The following is an 18,132-nucleotide window of genomic DNA, read 5'->3' as shown; positions in this document are numbered from 1 at the left end:
CATTTAGTAATTTTGATCTTTATTCATACCCCAAATGACATGATAATACGAGGCAGTAACACTTATAGAGCTTACTATGTGCTAGGCAGGCACTGTCCTGAAGTCTTTATGGCACATCATGTAAAGAGCTAGAACTCTGGGGATTTCCCTGGTGGTGCAGTGGTTAAGAATCCGCCTGCCAATGCAGGGGACACGGGTTCAATCCCTGGTCCGGGAAGATCCCACATGCTGCAGAGCAACTAAGCCCACGCGCCACAACTACTGAGCCTGTGCTCTAGAGCCCGCGAGCCACAGCTGCTGGGCCCGCGTGCCACAACTACTGTAGCCCGTGTGCTGAGAGTCCATGCCCTGCAGCAAGAGAAGCCACCGCAATGAGAAGCCCATGTATTGCAACGAAGAGTAGCCCCCGCTCACTGCAACTGAGAAAGCCCACGCGCAGCAACAAAGACCCAATGCAGACAAAAATAAACAAATTTATTTAAAAAAGAGCGAGCTAGAACTTTGGAATGAGAATGACCTATCTGTGCATTGCCTGTTTCAGAACCTTGGATTCCTTGTAGATAAAAATAGCACTAAGATCATAATAAGACTATTGTGGGGATTAAATGTGATACAAAATACCTAGTGTAAGGCCAGCATTTAGTAGGCATTCAATAAATGTTAGTGCCTTTTCCTCCTTCATTGTTTCTGACTAAAAGGTACTAATGTTTTTAGGCTAGTTTCAGTAAATGTTTATCTCTATGTTTAGCAACAATAATTACAGTGGGGTTTTTTTTTTGAGAAAATGAAAACAGTACTTGGTCTAATAGTCTAAAACAAACAAACAAAAAAACCCCCACAGACTCCAGAGTTTTATTATGAGAGAAAAATGGTATTTATTTTCTGTCTATAATTATCTTAAGATTTTCAACAAATCACTGTCCTTTTTTATGCCAGAGTAGTACACTGAGAGAATGAGGCCAGGAAAAAAACTCTATAATGACTTTGCACCCTTCTGTGTGTTATTGATAATTCAAACTATACCGTCCCATAAACTTTATTTATTTAATGTATTTACATTTCCAACACAAGGAGGTGCTTATGCTAAAAGACATAGATAGGTTCAATACAACTGAGAACCATTTAAACAAGAAAAAAAGTAATAAGATTAAGGGAAGAGGGAGAGTGAAGAAATAATTATACTGGGAAACAACTACGGGAAGACAGTATAACCGACCACCAATGTAGCTCAGAGGTTCCTGGTAGTTAAGGCAAAAAGCTTTACAGAGCTACTGTGATATAACTGAAAGAAAGCATACCAATTCACCTCTAAACCACTGTGGGAATTTGGTTTGGTTCATGACACAAGGGTAAGAGAATGTAATAGAGAAGGTCCTCAACTAGAACTTTATTAGAACAATAGAGAAAAGTTTTCCACATAGCCATTTCTCACACTGACTCCAGATATAAGCAAGAGCTTATAATGTTAAGATCTACAGAGATGGGGAAAAAGTTAACACATGATTTATATGTAGTTGTTTTGCCATCTGCCTTGATATAGGGATAAAACTTACTGACTTTTGTGAATGAATTATTATCATGTCCCTTAAGTTATATCTCTCAATCTGCCATCTTAGGTCATGCTTTTGACTGGAGCTATATAGTAGACAACTCAAAACCGAGATTAACATACATCTGAAATGCTAATATATATTCTATGTTACCAATTGAAAGGAGATCAGTATGCTCTATTTCTATGATGAGGGAATGATGGAAAGTAATTTTGCTTTCCAGGGGATACTTGGCAACGTCTGGAAACATTTTTGGTTGTCACTACTAGGAAGCTGCTACTGGCATCTAGTGGGTAGAGGCCAGGGATGCTCCTAAACATCCTACAATGCACAAGACAGCCTCCTCACAATAAAGAATTATCTAGTCCCAAACATTAATAGTACTAAGGTTGAAAAACTGCTGTAGATCAGTGGTCTTCAAAAAATGTGGCTCACACGCTCCCTAAAATAACTTTTTAAAACCATATACTCCCTCACACATTTTTAACTTGACTTCTAAAATTTTTCACCATGGGTTTAAATTGTTGGGAAAAATATTATTTCCAGCATACTGTAAATACTGCCCTTAGTATTGAAATATTATAGCATTCTTTAAAATGGAATCTAAATACCACAGCAATCTGATAGCCACTATGATCCAACCAAGAATATGAAAGGGCTCTTCTTTAAAATTCAGAAATTTTACATCAACTGTAGGAAAAAATACACATATAAAAACTGAGGATCTGGAAATTGATTATTTTAAAGACACATTGTGGGCTGAATTGTACCCTCCCAAAAAGATATGTTGAAGTCCTAACCCTCAGTACCTCAGAATGTTACCTTGCTTAGAAATAGTCTTAGGGTGGGGCCTAATGCAATAAGACTGGTATCCTTAAAAAAGGGAAAACTGAACATACACAGGGAGAAGATGATGTGAAGACATACAGGCAGAAGGCAATGTGAAGACAGAAGCAGAGATTAGACTAATGTGGGGCATTCCCTGGTGGTCCAGTGGTTAGGACTCGAGGCTTTCACTGCCGAGGGCCCAGGTTCAATCTCTGGTCGGGAACTAAGATCTCACAAGCTATGCAGCATGGCCAAAAAAAAAAAAAAAGAGAGAGAGAAACTAGGATTGATTAGGTTACAATCCGAGGACTGCCAAGGATTGCTGGCCACCCCTAGCAGCTCGAAAGAGGAAACAAAAAATTCTACCCAGAGTTTGAGAGGGAACATGGCCTTGCCAACACCTTGATTTCAGACTTCTAGCCTCCAGAGACAGTAAACATCTACTGTTTTAGACCATCCAGTTTGTAACACTATTACTAACAGTCCTAGAAAACTAATTCATCTATATCCGTTTACCTCTTGGAAAGCTTTGTCCACCCCCAGGAGTACGTACTCCAGTTAAGGCATCAGGCATGTAAATAAGTCAAAGCAACGTCTGGTTTAAAAAATTAAAGTTTTTTGCCTTGGTGAGGACCACTCCACCTCCACAAAGAAGTGACCTGCAGGAAGATCTATAGATAGACGCAAGTTTTTCTTCAAATAACACCTTTAATTTTTTTTCAAATCCTCAAAGTAGTAAGTTCTGGATTGGAAAATTGTGCAATAAAACAGAATTCTATTACTAAATTTTGGGTAATTTTCCTCTAAATGTATTACTACCTTGTACTTGTTCAGTTTGAAGCTGTCACTTTCCTGCCTTATAGCCTTGTTAGATCTTCCTGCAGACTATCTAAAATTAGATCTTAAAGAGATAGTTGCAATACAAAACACTATGATTCCCATTGGGGTTATTGTCCAATATACCTTGCCTAACAGAAATGTACTATTTTTTGAGATTACAGGTTCCTGTACAAAATTTGGAAGATCAAACATTTATAGGTGAGTTGTAAAAATGCTTTATAAAAATACTAAAAACTAAGAAATCATACCTATTTTTTGGTTGGATACTATTAATTGTTCAAACTCCTATATTTTGACAATTTTAGTTTTCAATGCTATTGTATCATTTCTAATATAAGAAATGATTTGTATTCAATATGAGCTGCTTTGTATTTAATGAGACAGATAAAGGAGAGAAAAATGCCCAACGATCTAGGCTTAGAACCTCAGGAAAGATACAAATAGTGGAAGTACCAGAGTGAAGGGGAAACCACATTGCTACAATAATTCTGGAGAAGTTTGACAGAAGTATGAGCTAATTATTTCAAGGGATGAAAATTATGTACTTTAATGAGGATGGATGAGCTGCCGCTCCCAGTATAGTGAGATAACATGAGAAAATATTAAAGAGCAACACTGAGACTGATCTGATTTGTTTCAACTGATAGAAAACTCCAAAAAGCAATACTTTAGAATGGGACAAATCTGTGCTTAAGTCCAAACTCTGTCACTTAACTAGTATGTTCTTTTGGGCAAGTTACAAAACCTCATTGAACCTTGTTTTGTAATCTGTGAAATGGGAATAAGACCCTTGTTATGCTATTATACACATATTAAAAGCATATGGTATGTAAAGCATGATGCTTGGCTAGAGAAAGTGTTCAACTTCCTTACTCTAGGAAATTAGAGAACTTCAACACTGAGAAGACTAAGAGAATGAACCTGACACGAGGAATGAATATAACACGTGAGTGGCTGTAAATTTAATAGATTTTGTGAAATGAAATTAATCTATTCAATAGATGCCTACAACCCTAGAATTTATTCATTTTTACATATTTTATAATGATTTCATTTGACCCTTATTTTATTTTTTTTAAAGGAGTCCTTCCTTCCTTCCCGGCTGCATTGGGTCTTCGTTGCTGTGTGCGGGCTTTCTCTAGTTGTGGCGAGTAAGGGCTGCTCTTTGTTGTGGTGAGCGGGCTCTAGGTGGGCGCAGGCTTCAGTAATTGTGGCATGTGGGCTTAGTAGTTGTGGCTTGCAGCCTCTAGAGCACAGGCTCAGTAGTTGTGGCACACGGACTTAGCTGCTCCACGGCATGTGGGATCTTCCCGAACCAGGACTTGAACCCGTGTCCCCTGCATTGGCAGGCGGACTCTTAATCACTGCGCCACCAGGGAAGCCCGACCCTTATTTATTAAAAAAACTATTAAGTAGGCAGAACTAGTAATATGCTCCTTTTTCTTTTCTTCCTTTTGCAAACAGAAAAACTGAGGTTCCAAGAAATTAAATGAGCTCACCAAAGTGTCATAAATAGGTAATATTCTACAAGTCCTAGACTAACTCATCACTTTTAATCAGTACTCTTTTCATTACACCATGATAATGCCATGCTTACACTGATATCAGGAACAAGCAAAAATAAATCAATATGATGAGATTAAGGAAGCCAGTTACCAATAAATGTTAACTAGTTGACAAAATTAAGCAACATGCCAGAAGCTTGAAAACTATTCTGTTTCCAGTTTTCTTGCAAAATGTTTGGCTCTGGCTAATGTCTAGGATTTAGATGGCATCAATTTAAGCATGGTACACTGTTATTTCTCAATTATAAAAAGCAGCACCGTTTTTTAAATACAAAAAAGCTAAACTAGAAATAAAATAATCAATGAAGTTTCATCACAGTAAAATGGACTGACCTAGAGAGGAGGTGGTTTGGGACCCTACTCCAGTTAACATCATGCCTCTGCACTCTGATCTGATCTGTCATATAAGAGGGTCAGACTCTTTTATTTATGATTTCTGTAACAGGTTATACTGCATAATCACCGGATAATTAAATGTGTCAATCTAGAATTTGGGTGAAAGCAAAAGATAAAGTTGGTAAGAGCCAACCCTATCTTCATATTTCTACTGTTAAAAGACACCTCTCCTCTGGAAGTGCTGGAGTTGGAAAATCATCATTTTGCAACTATCACAGTAAAGAATGATTCGGAGGACTTCCTTGGCGGTCCAGTGGTTAAAACTCCGTGCTTCCATTGCAGTGGGCATGGGTTCAACTCCTAGTCAGGGAACTAAGATCCTGCATGCCTTGCGGTGCAGCCAAAAAAAAAAAAAAAAAAAAAATCATCATGGATGCTAGTCTAGGGGAAAGTCTAGGGGAAATTTTTGATGAGGGATAGGATATTTGCATGGTCTAAATGAGTCTCCCCAAAGACTGTTTATTAGTTGCAAAGGAAAAAATATTTAACTGCAAAGACTGAGTGATCAACACTTAATATCATCAATGAGAGGCAGATGGATATCACGTTCCTCAGCTGTGAGATGCAGAGGACACGCCATCACTTATGTAATTTTCCATCCTGGGATGCAGAACCTAAATCTAGTTGTAAGGAAATATCAGACAATCCCAAATGAGGAATATTCTATTAAAATAAAGGGGACTGTAGTCTTCAAACTTGTCAGTATCATGAAAGACAAAGCTGTGGAAATATTCCAAGTTAAGGAAAACTAAAGGCAAAACCTGATCTTGGGATCCTGTACTGGGGGAAAATGCTACAAAGGCTTTATTTGGGTCATTTGACAAAATCAGAACGTGGATGGTAAAGTATGTGCATTAACACTGAATTTACTCAAGTTTTACAACTGAACTGTGGTTATGTCAGGAGAATATCTCTATTCTTAGAAAACACACACAAACATATTTAGGGACAAAACATATATACACAAATTCAGAGAGAGACAGAGAGCATGCATGAGTGCACAATGATAAAGCCAGAAGGATAATGTTTAACAATGGGTGAATCTGGGGAGAGGGTGTATGGGTGTTCTTTGTACTATTCTTGCAATTTTTCTGTAAGCTTGAATTTATCTCCAAATAAAAAGTTTAAAAATAACACACCCTTTGCATAACTAATTTATGCTATTAGAAGTTAGGATAATAATTATCATTAAGGCAGGGTAGTGGCTATAAGAGAGCATGGAGCAGAGTCCTAGCATGTTGATAAGGTTGTTTCTTAATCTGGAAGCATTCACAGGTGTGTTCAGTTTGTGAAAGTTTATTTGAGTTATATTTAAGTGTACTTTTCTGTAAATATACTTCAATAACATCTAAATGAAAAAGACCTTCTGCCAAAGGACCAGAGCAAAATTTCTGGAAATGGAGTTTAAATACTTTTGTACTTCACTACTCAGAAAATTAAAAACACTTGCTTATGTATGTCTTTATGTATATATATATGTTCTAGACAGAACACTCCTTGAGGGCAGAGATTGTCTTCTTTTATGTATCATCTATACCATTTAGCAGAAGCCTGCCATATAATAACTTCTCAATAAATAAATTTCTCAATAATAAATAGTTTATAATACAAATGTTCACTGTTAGCTGTTTTGATCCATTTACTTATTTTAATTTAATTATTAAACTATTACAAATAATTTCTCAATAAATAAAGATGCGTGTTAACTGGTTGGGCTAACTGGTAACCATTTTAAGACCACACAGTTTATTGTCATAGTTGAATCTCCTTTGCCTTTGGTCCCAATTCTTACTCTCTACCTCCAAACTCCCCTCTCTGTAAAACATTCCACCCACTCATTCCTTACTAAAAAGTATAGTTTAAGAAAATTAAACTTAGTTTGAGGATTCTGCAATAGTCCTTCATATACTCAAAAAAACAGAAGAAAAATTTTGGCTCGAGAAATGAGAGAGATCACACTTTTCACAACTCTAATATATTCCTACGTCAGGACCAAAAAGCATGTTTCAAGGGTCATTTTGATGTCCTCTCTGATCAGCACTCAGAAGTGACTCACCACAGCCACTCCACTAGTCTTGCGTGTTCTAAAAAGGACAATTAAAAGAAGCATCCTGTGGACAGACATAGCCTCATGAGGGCTGGGCTGGTAGAACCTATCCCAGATCTTGGCTGAACACTTCTGGGTCATGCATAAATTATAATCCACATGCAGAAGCCCTGTAACTCATATTTGTCTCCGAAACTTTATTTTCTTTTTAAAGTCATCATAATAATCTAAAGTCATTTATTTATTAATTTATAACATTTTATGTGTGTTTCCAGATTGTTAGGCACTTATGGTTTATTCTCTCCAAATGAATAACCATACCATTCCTGTACATAGAAAGCCTTCCCTTTATTTTTCTGCAGCTCTCCACTTACATCATCTATGATAACTTACCTGACAGGTCACAACGTGACCATAACACCTCCAAGTCCTTTTATACTTCCTAGCAGTCTGATCATTTGATTTTGTAGTTGTTTATAAACTTATTTAGCAATAATTACTTAAGTGGATTCAAACTTATTTTACAAAAGAGACACCTAACTGGAGGGCAGAGCTCTTTTTGGTCAGAAACTATTCTCTTTAGTTGTATAATTTCCTTCAAAATCCTCATACGTACAAAGAATTCTGCAGACTAGAAAAGGCTTTTTTGAGATGGCTGGCTGCCTGATTCCTAGTTTAAAGTGACTTCAGTCACAATAGTATTCACAGATTTCCAACATATTTCATATACGTGGTTGAATATCTGAAAGCTCATTGTTCTTTATGTGTGTTAACACTATTCTCTGTATTCTGAGAGCACAATATAAAAGACTGAACTGTAACACAGGCAAATCAGAATATACTTGTAAAGCAATTTAAAAAGGAGGGGATTCCGTGCAAAGTTCCTTTAAGTCTAACACATCTAAATTAAATAAATGTACATATATTGAGCAATATTTACTATAAAAATCATATATATAACCTATTACTGTTTATATGATAAAATTTCATTACTCCAGAATAGTAGCAAAACGTCTGTTATAAAAGTTTAACACAATTTACTTTCAAATATCTCTGCTGAATAGAATGGGGCTAACAGTGTGTCAAAATATAAAGGGATAAAAAAGAGAAGGGACATCTTTTAAAAATATATACAAATTCATAATCAAGAGGTCAGTTATTTGACTATAAGATAATTTTGAAAAACTGAAAGTTTTTTGCAGTTAAAAAAAATCCCTTTAATCTGATTTCCAAAATGAATCTGTTTAGTAGCTTTCATTTATAAAGAAAACATCAATTATTGCCTTATTTCCTGTCTAAAGAATAAAACAATCAGTATATATTCAATAGGTGTTCTTTTCTCAAAATAATACTAGGTATTGACCACCATTATGTACCATGTCAAATAAGAATGCCAAATCCAAATAGCTCCAACTTACATCTATCTGCCTCCTTTCCAACATATAACCCTTTAGAAGGCTAAACAACTTATTAATTTTTATCTAGCATTACGTATTTTTTGGAATAACAGAAGCTCCCCCAAATCATTCGGTTGAGGGTGTTATCCATTACCAAAACGTCTAAGAAAAAACTGATGCACACTTCAAATCCTTACCATATTCTTTTCACACTTAGGATGTACCTAAGTATATTTTACAAGTGCATGATATGGGTGATATAGCTCCTCACTGTACCTTATTGGACTAAAAGTCTCATTTCAAGTTCTCTTTGAGTAATTAAAAGTCTAAAGAAGCATCTTTGTAAAACATAACTTGATAAATAAAGGGCAACAAGAAAGCTATATAAAGGTTTTAAAAAAAAATGAATGAAAATAAAAAACTCAGTTTATATAATTAATAGAATAAGATTATTTTTTAAATTAAATATTAACAACCCCTAGCCAGTTCTCCAATATTAAGTTGTTCTGAAAACTGAATAATAATAATGTTGTAAATCAAGAAAAAACACATTTATTAATTACTGTTAGCGATCACACATTCATCTATGAAATAATGTTTTAAAAATTATTTAAAATGTTTCTGCAAGTCTTACCATGAGCTGTGTAGTTTGTACAGTTAACTGGTTCTTGTGTAGCATCATTTATTTTTGGATCTTTACAAATATATGTAGAAAAGTTAAGGAAATATGAACTACATTCCAATACAAAACATTATCATCTTTTCTTTAACATGTCATCTTATATATTTATGATTATATTCACATGTGAAAAGAGGCTGTTAGTTTGTCCAAGTCAACAAGCACAGGTATACTTTTAGAGTCACTAATACCTGAATATTAACTTATTACAGGAAAATTGTATTAAAAACTCTAGCAGAGGGTGCTATGCTTATGGAACATCAGTCAGGGTTTAAGCACAAAGCACACACAAAAAAAAAATAAAAATCTTTACCAAATTATATAAGAGAACTTCAAGTTAAAAAAATCAGTTTCCAGATATCTGACTGAAATTATTCACAGGCCCCAAGTATTACCATATACATAATTTCATGTAACACAAATAACCCTGTGATGTAGATACTACTATCCCCACATTACTGAAGCAAACTGATGCTCAAGGTTTGAGTGATTTATCCAAAGTGGTATGAGTGATAGGTAGTAAAATCAGATTTCCTGATTCCAAGCCGAGGGTGCTTTCCATCAGACTGCGAGGAAGATGGTTGTTTTAGGCGGGTCTACATGGTCTCCCCAACAGGACTTTAAGCTTTTGTAAATGGATATAATAATTATCTTCTCATAGATGTTCACAACACTTGGGGTCGGGGTTCTGTTTCCTAAAAATTTTATTGACACTAATATGAGATAAGTAAGGTACTCACAGGATGTCTCTGGAGACAGAGTCTGACACCTCTTTAGGGTTTCTGAATCACTACTGGACATCTCATCTTTATGCGAGGAAAAACATTTTCCAGTTAACATCATCTTGTATGCTCAGGCACTTCTAAGTTTCAAAAAGCACAGCTCTTCATACTGCTCAATTATTTTATTAGAAATAATCACCCCGACATTTTTCCCAAGAAAGGGGCTCAACTTACTAGGTCAGTGATTCTCAAACTCCTAGCATAATGGTAATCAGCAAATTAGAGCTATTCTGTAAAAATTTAATAATGGCGGCCTCTCCTCAACTCTTAAAAATACTATCGAATTTTCTTAATTTTAAGATTTCTTCTCATAGAATCTTTTTTATATCTCTGGCTTCTATTAATTTTTCTGTTCTACAACTTGTATAAAACTGTCTAATTTTGTACAAAATTACCTATTTTAATTTGAATATAACTCCCGTTTCATATCCTCCTCCACTTATCAGAGCTGCTGCAATGAACAGATCTACTTAACTCCTCCAGCCTGTTTTCTCATCAGTAAACAAACAGCTAACACATATAGCCCCTACTATGTGCCAGGCATTGTTCTAAGTGACTTACCTGTACTAATTTATCACAACAGACCTTTAAGTTGGTAGCACTGTTATCTATATTTTTACTCATGATAAAACACAGTTCAAATAATTTGTCCACTGTTACAAAGTGGAGCAGGAATTTGCCCCCTTGCAGTCTGGGATCTCATGTAGGTCGAGATAGTATAAGGTAATAAATGTAAAGTTAACAATAAATGGGCAACATACATTGGCTATATCGTTATTAATTACTGTACTTGTCTTCCCCGAAGTCGGCAAATTTCCAGGGTAGGGTCCATCAACCTTTTAACTTAATTCCAATGCTTACAAACATGGCCTAACTTCAGTATCAATGTGTTTGAACAAATAAACCCACCGGTTAAAAAAATGAATTTTTAAAAAAGAATGGGGGATCACAAGAGGAAGCATCAACGATCAGTAAAATCCCAAGGAAATCACACAGGATGGCCTCTGTCCGTCCCAGCCCCACATCTCTCTTCACCGCCTGGGGTCCCTCGGTCATTAAAGGACACAGGTCACCTTTCCTTTCAGTAAAACCTTAGCCCGTGTTGAGAGCCGCGACCCACTCTCGACCCCGAATCTACCTCGCCCCATGGGGGGGGCTCCTCACAGAGGATATTGTCCCACTCTGAGGTCCTCACACTTAAGTGACTCTTCGCCACCGCCGGCGGCAGCTCCCCAAGGTCCCGTGGTTACTGACACGACCCACAGTACAGCCAGGAGCCGAGCAGCAGCAGTCTCAGAAGCAACCGGCCCGGAGGGCCGAGAAGCCGCCATGCTGGGGACCGGCGCATCCCCCATAACTTCCGGTTCCGCCTTCGCCTAGGCGAAGCTGGGAGTCTGGTGGCGGCGGGAGTGAGGCTCTTAAAGGGACCGTGCATCAGTTGGACGCAGGTCACCTCTCTAGGCCTTCGGAATCACCTGGGAGCGCTTCGATTGGTCTTTGAGAATCAGAAGGAGGCAGCTCGCTTGGAGAATCAGCTGACGTACGTCCACGGCTTCCTCCCAAGCTAATCCTGCTGTGGCTTTTCCATCAGCAGAAGTGCCAGCGGCGCCCGGCAATTCGATAAACCCTTTATAAACATTATCTCTGTTAGTCTGGTAGGATTTGGGTTTACAGATAACGAGCCAGACTCAAAGACGCTAAAGAACGTGTTGGCCTTAGTTACTGAGTTGGAATAGAATTGATGTTTGCCCGATTTCAGAAACTGTGCTCTTAACTATGATATGATGGCCTCCTTGTTGTCTTAGAGAAGAACTTTTTGGAAGGTTGGTACAAATTGATCTTGAGGACTGCATCACAAAAATAAGCATTACACCTTTTTTCTTCTAATTTTTTTCTTTTAAAAAATTATATATATATATTTTTTAATTTATTCATTTTTACACCTTTATTTTTAACAGTGAAAATTTAGGTGAAGGAAAGGGCCTAAAACAAGAGGAGACCAAAGAGTTTACGACTAAACTAAGTGAAAGGTTGGAGGGTTTTTCCTCCATCTCTTCTTTCTAAATTTCTATGTATTCTAAAGTAATGGGGGTATCTTTTATACAGAACAAAATGTGTACTATTTTTTAGTGAAATTTTAGTTGTTTTTCTCTAACGTAAAAATATTTGAGTTTGAGTGGTGCCTCTTCATCCACAGTAGGACTAATTTTGAACAATTGTGCTGTGCAGTGGTTCTCAAACTTTAGGGAGCATCAGTACCACCTGGAGTATTTGTTGAAACTCAGATGGTTGAGCCTCAGGTTCTGATTCTGAAGATCTAGGATAGGGCAGGATAATTTTCGTTTCTAATGAATTGCCAAGTGATGCTGATATTGCTGGTCCAGAGACCACACTTTGACAACCCTGAGATAATGTATTATAAGATGTATCATTTTTGAATGAGAGGACATGAAACTATTTGCAATAATATCTTAGTATTGTAACTACATTTAAAATTTTTCTTAAACCAATTTTGCAACATTAGTATGCTATTTTAAAATTAAAACATTTATGCTTAAAGACTTAAGTGATAAGAATTTTGAAATTTACTAGTTCAATTTTTAAACTTCCCGTTTTAATTGGACTTGCACCTTCTCTCCTTTTTCCCCTATTTCCTCCCTCCCTTCCTCCCTCTCCTGCCCTCCTTTCCTTCCTTCCTTCCTCCTTTCCTTCCTTTTCTTTTCTCTCTCTTTCCCTCCTTCCCTTCCATAAAGATATTTATCAAGCATTTACTTTGTACCCAACATAAGATGAGACCCTACAGCCTCAAAAAATAAAGAGGCAAGAACCCAGTAGTTAAGCACTTTGTGTTTGCTGGGGGAAAAGACAAACTGTTAAAATACTGCTTGGTAATTGTCACAATAGAAGCATGTATTAGTTGCTGTAGTAGGACAAGGGTTTTGATAAGATAATCCCCCAAACAGTATTTGGAACACAATATTTTGTCACTGACATCAAAATAATTCAAAATCCAGGCCAAACTGGAGGAACAGAGTTGGTTCTTCATAGGATGCATGACCGCCTAAAAATGTACAACCTAGAAAATTAACCATTAACTTTGAGTTTTAAAAATTACCAATAATGTGTATAACATACAGCTCAACACCATCCTTCATCCTCATCCTGAGATGAAATTTAGGAAAGGGGTTGGGGCCAAGGATTAGGTTAAAATCCAGGGATAAGGATTGGAATATCTGTTACACATAGTATCTGGTGATAAAAGATAGTGACTTTGCATTTTGACTACCATTTTGGCACTTTCAAAAAGTCCTGGTTTGATTTTCAAAATACAATCTAAAGAAAATCAGAAGGTGAAAGAAAGCAACTTTCTAGTTTGAGTTTATTGAAATCATGACAAAATTAGGTATTTTCCTGCTGACTGCAGGAATATTGCTGATATTTGTGTCATTTTTCATATAGATTTTGAGCAATTAACTATTTGAAAATGCTTGTGCTTTGCTGATTAATCGCACTACAAAATCTGTTTTTATGGTTCTACTGATTATCTTTGTTCTCTCCTACAATGTATAAACTGAAAAGAACAAGAGTCTTCCTGTGAAAGTAAAGAAATACAAAATTTTGACTCTTGAAGTGATTCAGGTTCACTTTCTCTTCTTACTGCCCCTTAATCTATTTTCTCATGGCTCAGTAAAATATATTACTTTATATCTTTGCAATTATAGTCTCTGATAACAAGATACTACATTGTCTAATTTTAGTAAGAACGTTAAATCTCAATCTTAGGCATGTTTTCAATGCAAAGTTTCTTTGTCTCATAAAAATTCTATAGGATTCTATGGAAATTCTATAGAAAGTAAAGGATATGAATAGCACAGCCCAATACGGAAATTGCTATGTAGAAACATTAGAAAGAGGTTTGCCAGTGAAGCCTGAAGCAAAGCTTCCTCTGGGATTCAAAGGCTCTGAACACTGGATCTTTTCATTCCTAAAATTCTAGTATACACCTAATTACATTAATAGATAGTTTTGTTCTGAGCAACCTGATCCCTGTTTCCATGATTAGAACAGAATCATTAAGAGATAAAAGATGGTTACTCTCCCCAAATTTCTTTTTTATTTGAGATGGACATTTTTTTTCCTCTGGTGGTAAATTCATAGTATCAGGTCCTGGTAAATCTTTATTATAGTCTTCTGCACATTGGGAATTTTTCTACATCCATGCTGTCTCTCAGGTATTTCTGTGTCCTCTCTTTGGTGCACCAGTCTAACTGCCATCCAATTCAATTGACTCATCACTTAATAAGGCCTACTCTATGCCAAGTATATTTCATCGTGAATGTCAAATGTAGGATCTAAAACTGACTTTATCAGAGTCCTACTTCTCAAAAAAACAAAACAGAATAAATTGGCTTTTCTAAGTTTCAACACCAACATCCATTTTATCAGTTTCAGAGCTTAGAATCATCTTTGCACTTCAGTTTTCTCCTTGTTCTTCTTTATCCCTTTTTCTAATCACTAAGCAACTGATATTTTTAAGTGCTCATTTTTAAAATCCTATATTTTCACCCTATTTCAGGTATATGTCATTTCCTAGGTACCTTGCTATAGCAACTTCTTACTTCCTCTTTCTGATTCTAGGCCTTCTCCCCAACTTTGTCAATCTATTTTTCACACTGCTTCCAGATTAATCTTTCATTTAGGAAAACATAAAACCTGTATCATATCCAAAATTTTATTCAAAATCCTATAAGCTCCTTGTATTTTACCCAAAGGAGTTTGTCCAGATAAAACCTGCACACATGGTCATAACAGCTTTATTCATAATTGACCAGACTGGGAAGCATAAGATGTCTTCTAGTAGGTGAACAGATAAGTAATCTGTGGTACATCCAGAAAATGGAATATTATTCAGTGCTAAAAGAATTGAGCTCTTAAACCATGAGAAGACATGGTGGAAGCTTAAATGCCTCTTACTAAAAAGCCAATCTGAAAAAGCTACATACTGTATGATTCCAACTATCTGACCTTCTGGAAAAGATGAAAATATGGAGTTAACAAAACATAAGTGGTTGCCAGGAGTTGGGGAGGGAGGGCAGCAGCAGGGGGATGCATAGGCAGAGCACAGAGGGTTTTTAGGGCAGTTGAAAGTATTCTGCATGATAGTATAATGGTGAATACATGTCATTATACATTTATCCAAACCCATAAAATGTACAACACCAAGAGTGAACCATAATGTAAACCATGGACTTTGGGTGATTATGTGTCAATATAGGTTCATTAGTTGTAAGACATGTACCACTCTGGTGGGGGCTGTTGGTAAAGAGGGGGGCTATGAATATGTGGGAGAAGGGGGTACATAGGAAACCTGTAACTTCTGTTCAATATAGACCCTAAAACTGCTCTAAAGAAATCAAGCATTTTTAAAAATAAACACCAATCATTAAATGTTTTTTTAAAAAGCAAAAAATAAAAATCTTATTCAGAAATTTTCAGTGGCTCTTTAATTTCTTAGAGATAAAGGATAAAGTCTTATAACCTAAAGTTCTCCATAGTATTTTCAGGTCCTCCACCATCTGCTCTGGCCTCACTTTATTTACGACTACTCTTGGCTTTCTCTTTGCTGTCACAAGTATCTGTCATGTTCATGCCCATCTATGTGCTGCTTCATTTATTCAGTACTTTCTATGTGCCAGGTGTATGCAATACATGTAATTTCTTCATTTAACCTTAAAAACTACCATATGAAGTATTGTAAGTACTGGCACTGAAATTTCACTAATGGGAGTTAGAAGGTTTAAATAACTTGTCAAAGTTGCATATTTTAAGAAATGGTGGAATTAGAATTCAAGCTCAGACCTTCTGACTTCAGAGATGTGTTCTTAAAAACTGTGTTCATCTTCATCATTCTGTGAATAAAATACTCTTGAGGGTTCTCAGAGGTTGAGAAAACAAAAAACCAAAAAAACTGTGCCAGAAAATGTTTACCACAGAGTATGTGCCTTAAAAAATGTACTGAATAAGTCAAACATTTTTTAAAATTCCAGGTAAGAGCCAGAGGAAAGTAGAAATTAAAATAACCATACTAAAATATGGAGAAAATGGGATTAAATGTGGTGGAGATGGATGTTTTCTGGGAATGATCATTGAGGCCCTGGGGGAAGGGTAGGGCTCATAGGACATTCCAAGCATGGAAAAGGGGATGAGTAACCAACGGAAAAGTCATGGTGTCGTCATTCCAAGGGCATAGAGTAGACCAGACCATTTCGCCAGCATCAGATCTTGGAGAGTGAAATGGAAGAGTAGGTCGAAGAGGCAGCAAGGAGAGAGTTTAGAGGGCCTTGGACACTAAGAAAAGGAGTTTGAACTTTGTTTCACAGTCAATTAAAAGTCACATTGTTCTTGTTATTTTTACCCAAGCCACTTAGCCTGTGGGATCTTAGTTCCCCAACCAGGGATCAAACTAGGCCACTGCAGTGAAAGCGCCACTGGACCACCAGGGAAATCCCCAAAGTCACATTATTTTTTGAGAAAGGGGGAATATGTTCATAACCATCATCAAATGTTAGAGTAAGAAGAGACCTTACTCTATGTTTGCAAGGTGATGGTTTCAGATAATTGGTCTCCACCTGTATGCTGCCCCTCCCCCCACCCCAATTTAGGAAGCATTTCCTTCTCCATTTTACCTTAAGCAAATCCCAAACACCTGTTAGACCTGTTTAAATCCTAAGAGATGCTTTCAGCAAGCGTAATAGATCTCTTTATTTTCTGAAAGTTCTGGCTTCATTATACATATTTGGTAATTTATGTGGTTGTATAAGCTTTATTTCCTTCAATAGTTTGTTCATTCTTAAGAGGTAGAGTCCATGCTGAAATTTTGTATCCTGTGTATCCTTTTACCAGGCCTAACAAGTGATAATTTCTTAAAAACAAGCAAACAAAAAAACAACTAACGATAACACTAAGAGGTGTCAAGTGCATGATCTTACAACAGATGTCCTTACATTGCCCCTGTCTTGTACATACCATCTTCCTTGAGGACAGGTAACCCTCATGTTTAACATTTTACAAAGTCAATCACAGTGCTTAACAAATACTATGTTTAATGAACACAAACCTGAAGATTGATTCTGTTTACCGTTAATGTGTGGACTGTATTAGACAAAATAAAACGCCTATCATCAAAATCCTATTTAGTTACATTAGAGTCTAATAAAGCTGTTGTAGGTTCTACACAATCTTTCTCAAAGTCAAGTTATGATATCAAGAACAAAAATGTTAAAACGTATAGGGAAGTCAACACTGGACTTATAGTCAGAAGATCCCATCTGGGTCCCAAATTTTGGGCAAATTACTTAACCCTTAGGTGCGCAGTTTCTTCATCATTTTTTTCACAGGGCAAATGAGGTAATGTATATAAGCTAGCGCCCGGCATATCGCAGGCAAATACTGCTAGATTGGTTCCTTTCCTTTCCTCAACTAAATGAGCAAAAAATAACCCCCAGTTATACTTAGAATTTAATGTGGGGTCAGCGGATGAAGACGACACAAGGAGGGATGACAGAACGGGAAAGGTAAGGGACAAAGAGAGACCAAGCAGATTTGACGAAATCCTTTTATCAATATCCTCCTTCAATTTCCATGATTTCAGGTCTCCTCTCAGCCCAGCCATCCTACACCTGTCCAGCCGGATCTCCCCACCACTTGGCTTTTCTTCTGCCTAATTGGCCCTCAGATCCCACCTTTTTCTGCCTCTTTAACCTTCCCTCGCCCAGTAGAACTTTACCTGCAGAAAGTGGAGAAGCCCACCGCGCCCGCGCCCGACCCCGCCCCGAGTCGGCCTCCCGCGGCCCCAGGCTCCCCCGCCCGCCCCTCCCGTGCCACCTCGGCGCCCCGCCCCGGCGGAGAGGGTAGGAGGGAGGGGAGGGCCTGCCAGGTGAGGCGCGGTCCTCCTGGGCCTCTCACTTCCGCCCAGGTGAGGGAGGGCTGACGCCGAGTCCGCCCGCCCGCTCCGGGCTCCCACCGGCGCCGCCGCCGGACCAGGTAAG

The 18,132-nt window shown here is 37.3% G+C and overlaps 2 protein-coding genes across 10 annotated transcripts in view; one reads left to right on the top strand and one right to left on the bottom strand.

Moving 5' to 3' along the window:
• Window positions 1–11,439, bottom strand: part of TM2D1 (TM2 domain containing 1) — a gene marked incomplete at its 5' end in the record, with an annotated part of 54,969 nt that extends 43,530 nt beyond the window's left edge. For all 3 annotated transcript variants that reach the window (XM_082834091.1, XM_082834093.1, XM_082834092.1), the window contains 2 exons: window positions 9,258–9,331; window positions 11,258–11,439. In XM_082834091.1, coding sequence (XP_082690217.1) covers window positions 9,258–9,331; window positions 11,258–11,439 — 256 coding nt within the window. The remainder of the gene's footprint in view (window positions 1–9,257; window positions 9,332–11,257) is intronic.
• Window positions 11,440–18,056: 6,617 nt separating this feature from the next.
• PATJ (PATJ crumbs cell polarity complex component) overlaps window positions 18,057–18,132 on the top strand; it is a 358,003-nt gene continuing 357,927 nt past the window's right edge. For all 7 annotated transcript variants that reach the window (XM_082834080.1, XM_082834079.1, XM_082834082.1 and 4 more), the window contains exon 1: window positions 18,057–18,127. The gene's annotated coding sequence lies outside the window, so the exon portion shown is untranslated. The remainder of the gene's footprint in view (window positions 18,128–18,132) is intronic.

The sequence above is a fragment of the Leucopleurus acutus genome (assembly GCF_964270905.1).
Source record: "Leucopleurus acutus genome assembly, chromosome: 2".
NCBI lineage: Eukaryota > Metazoa > Chordata > Mammalia > Artiodactyla > Delphinidae > Leucopleurus > Leucopleurus acutus.
The sequence above is the reverse complement of the archived record's forward strand: the minus strand, read 5'-3'. Positions and strand labels throughout refer to the sequence as shown.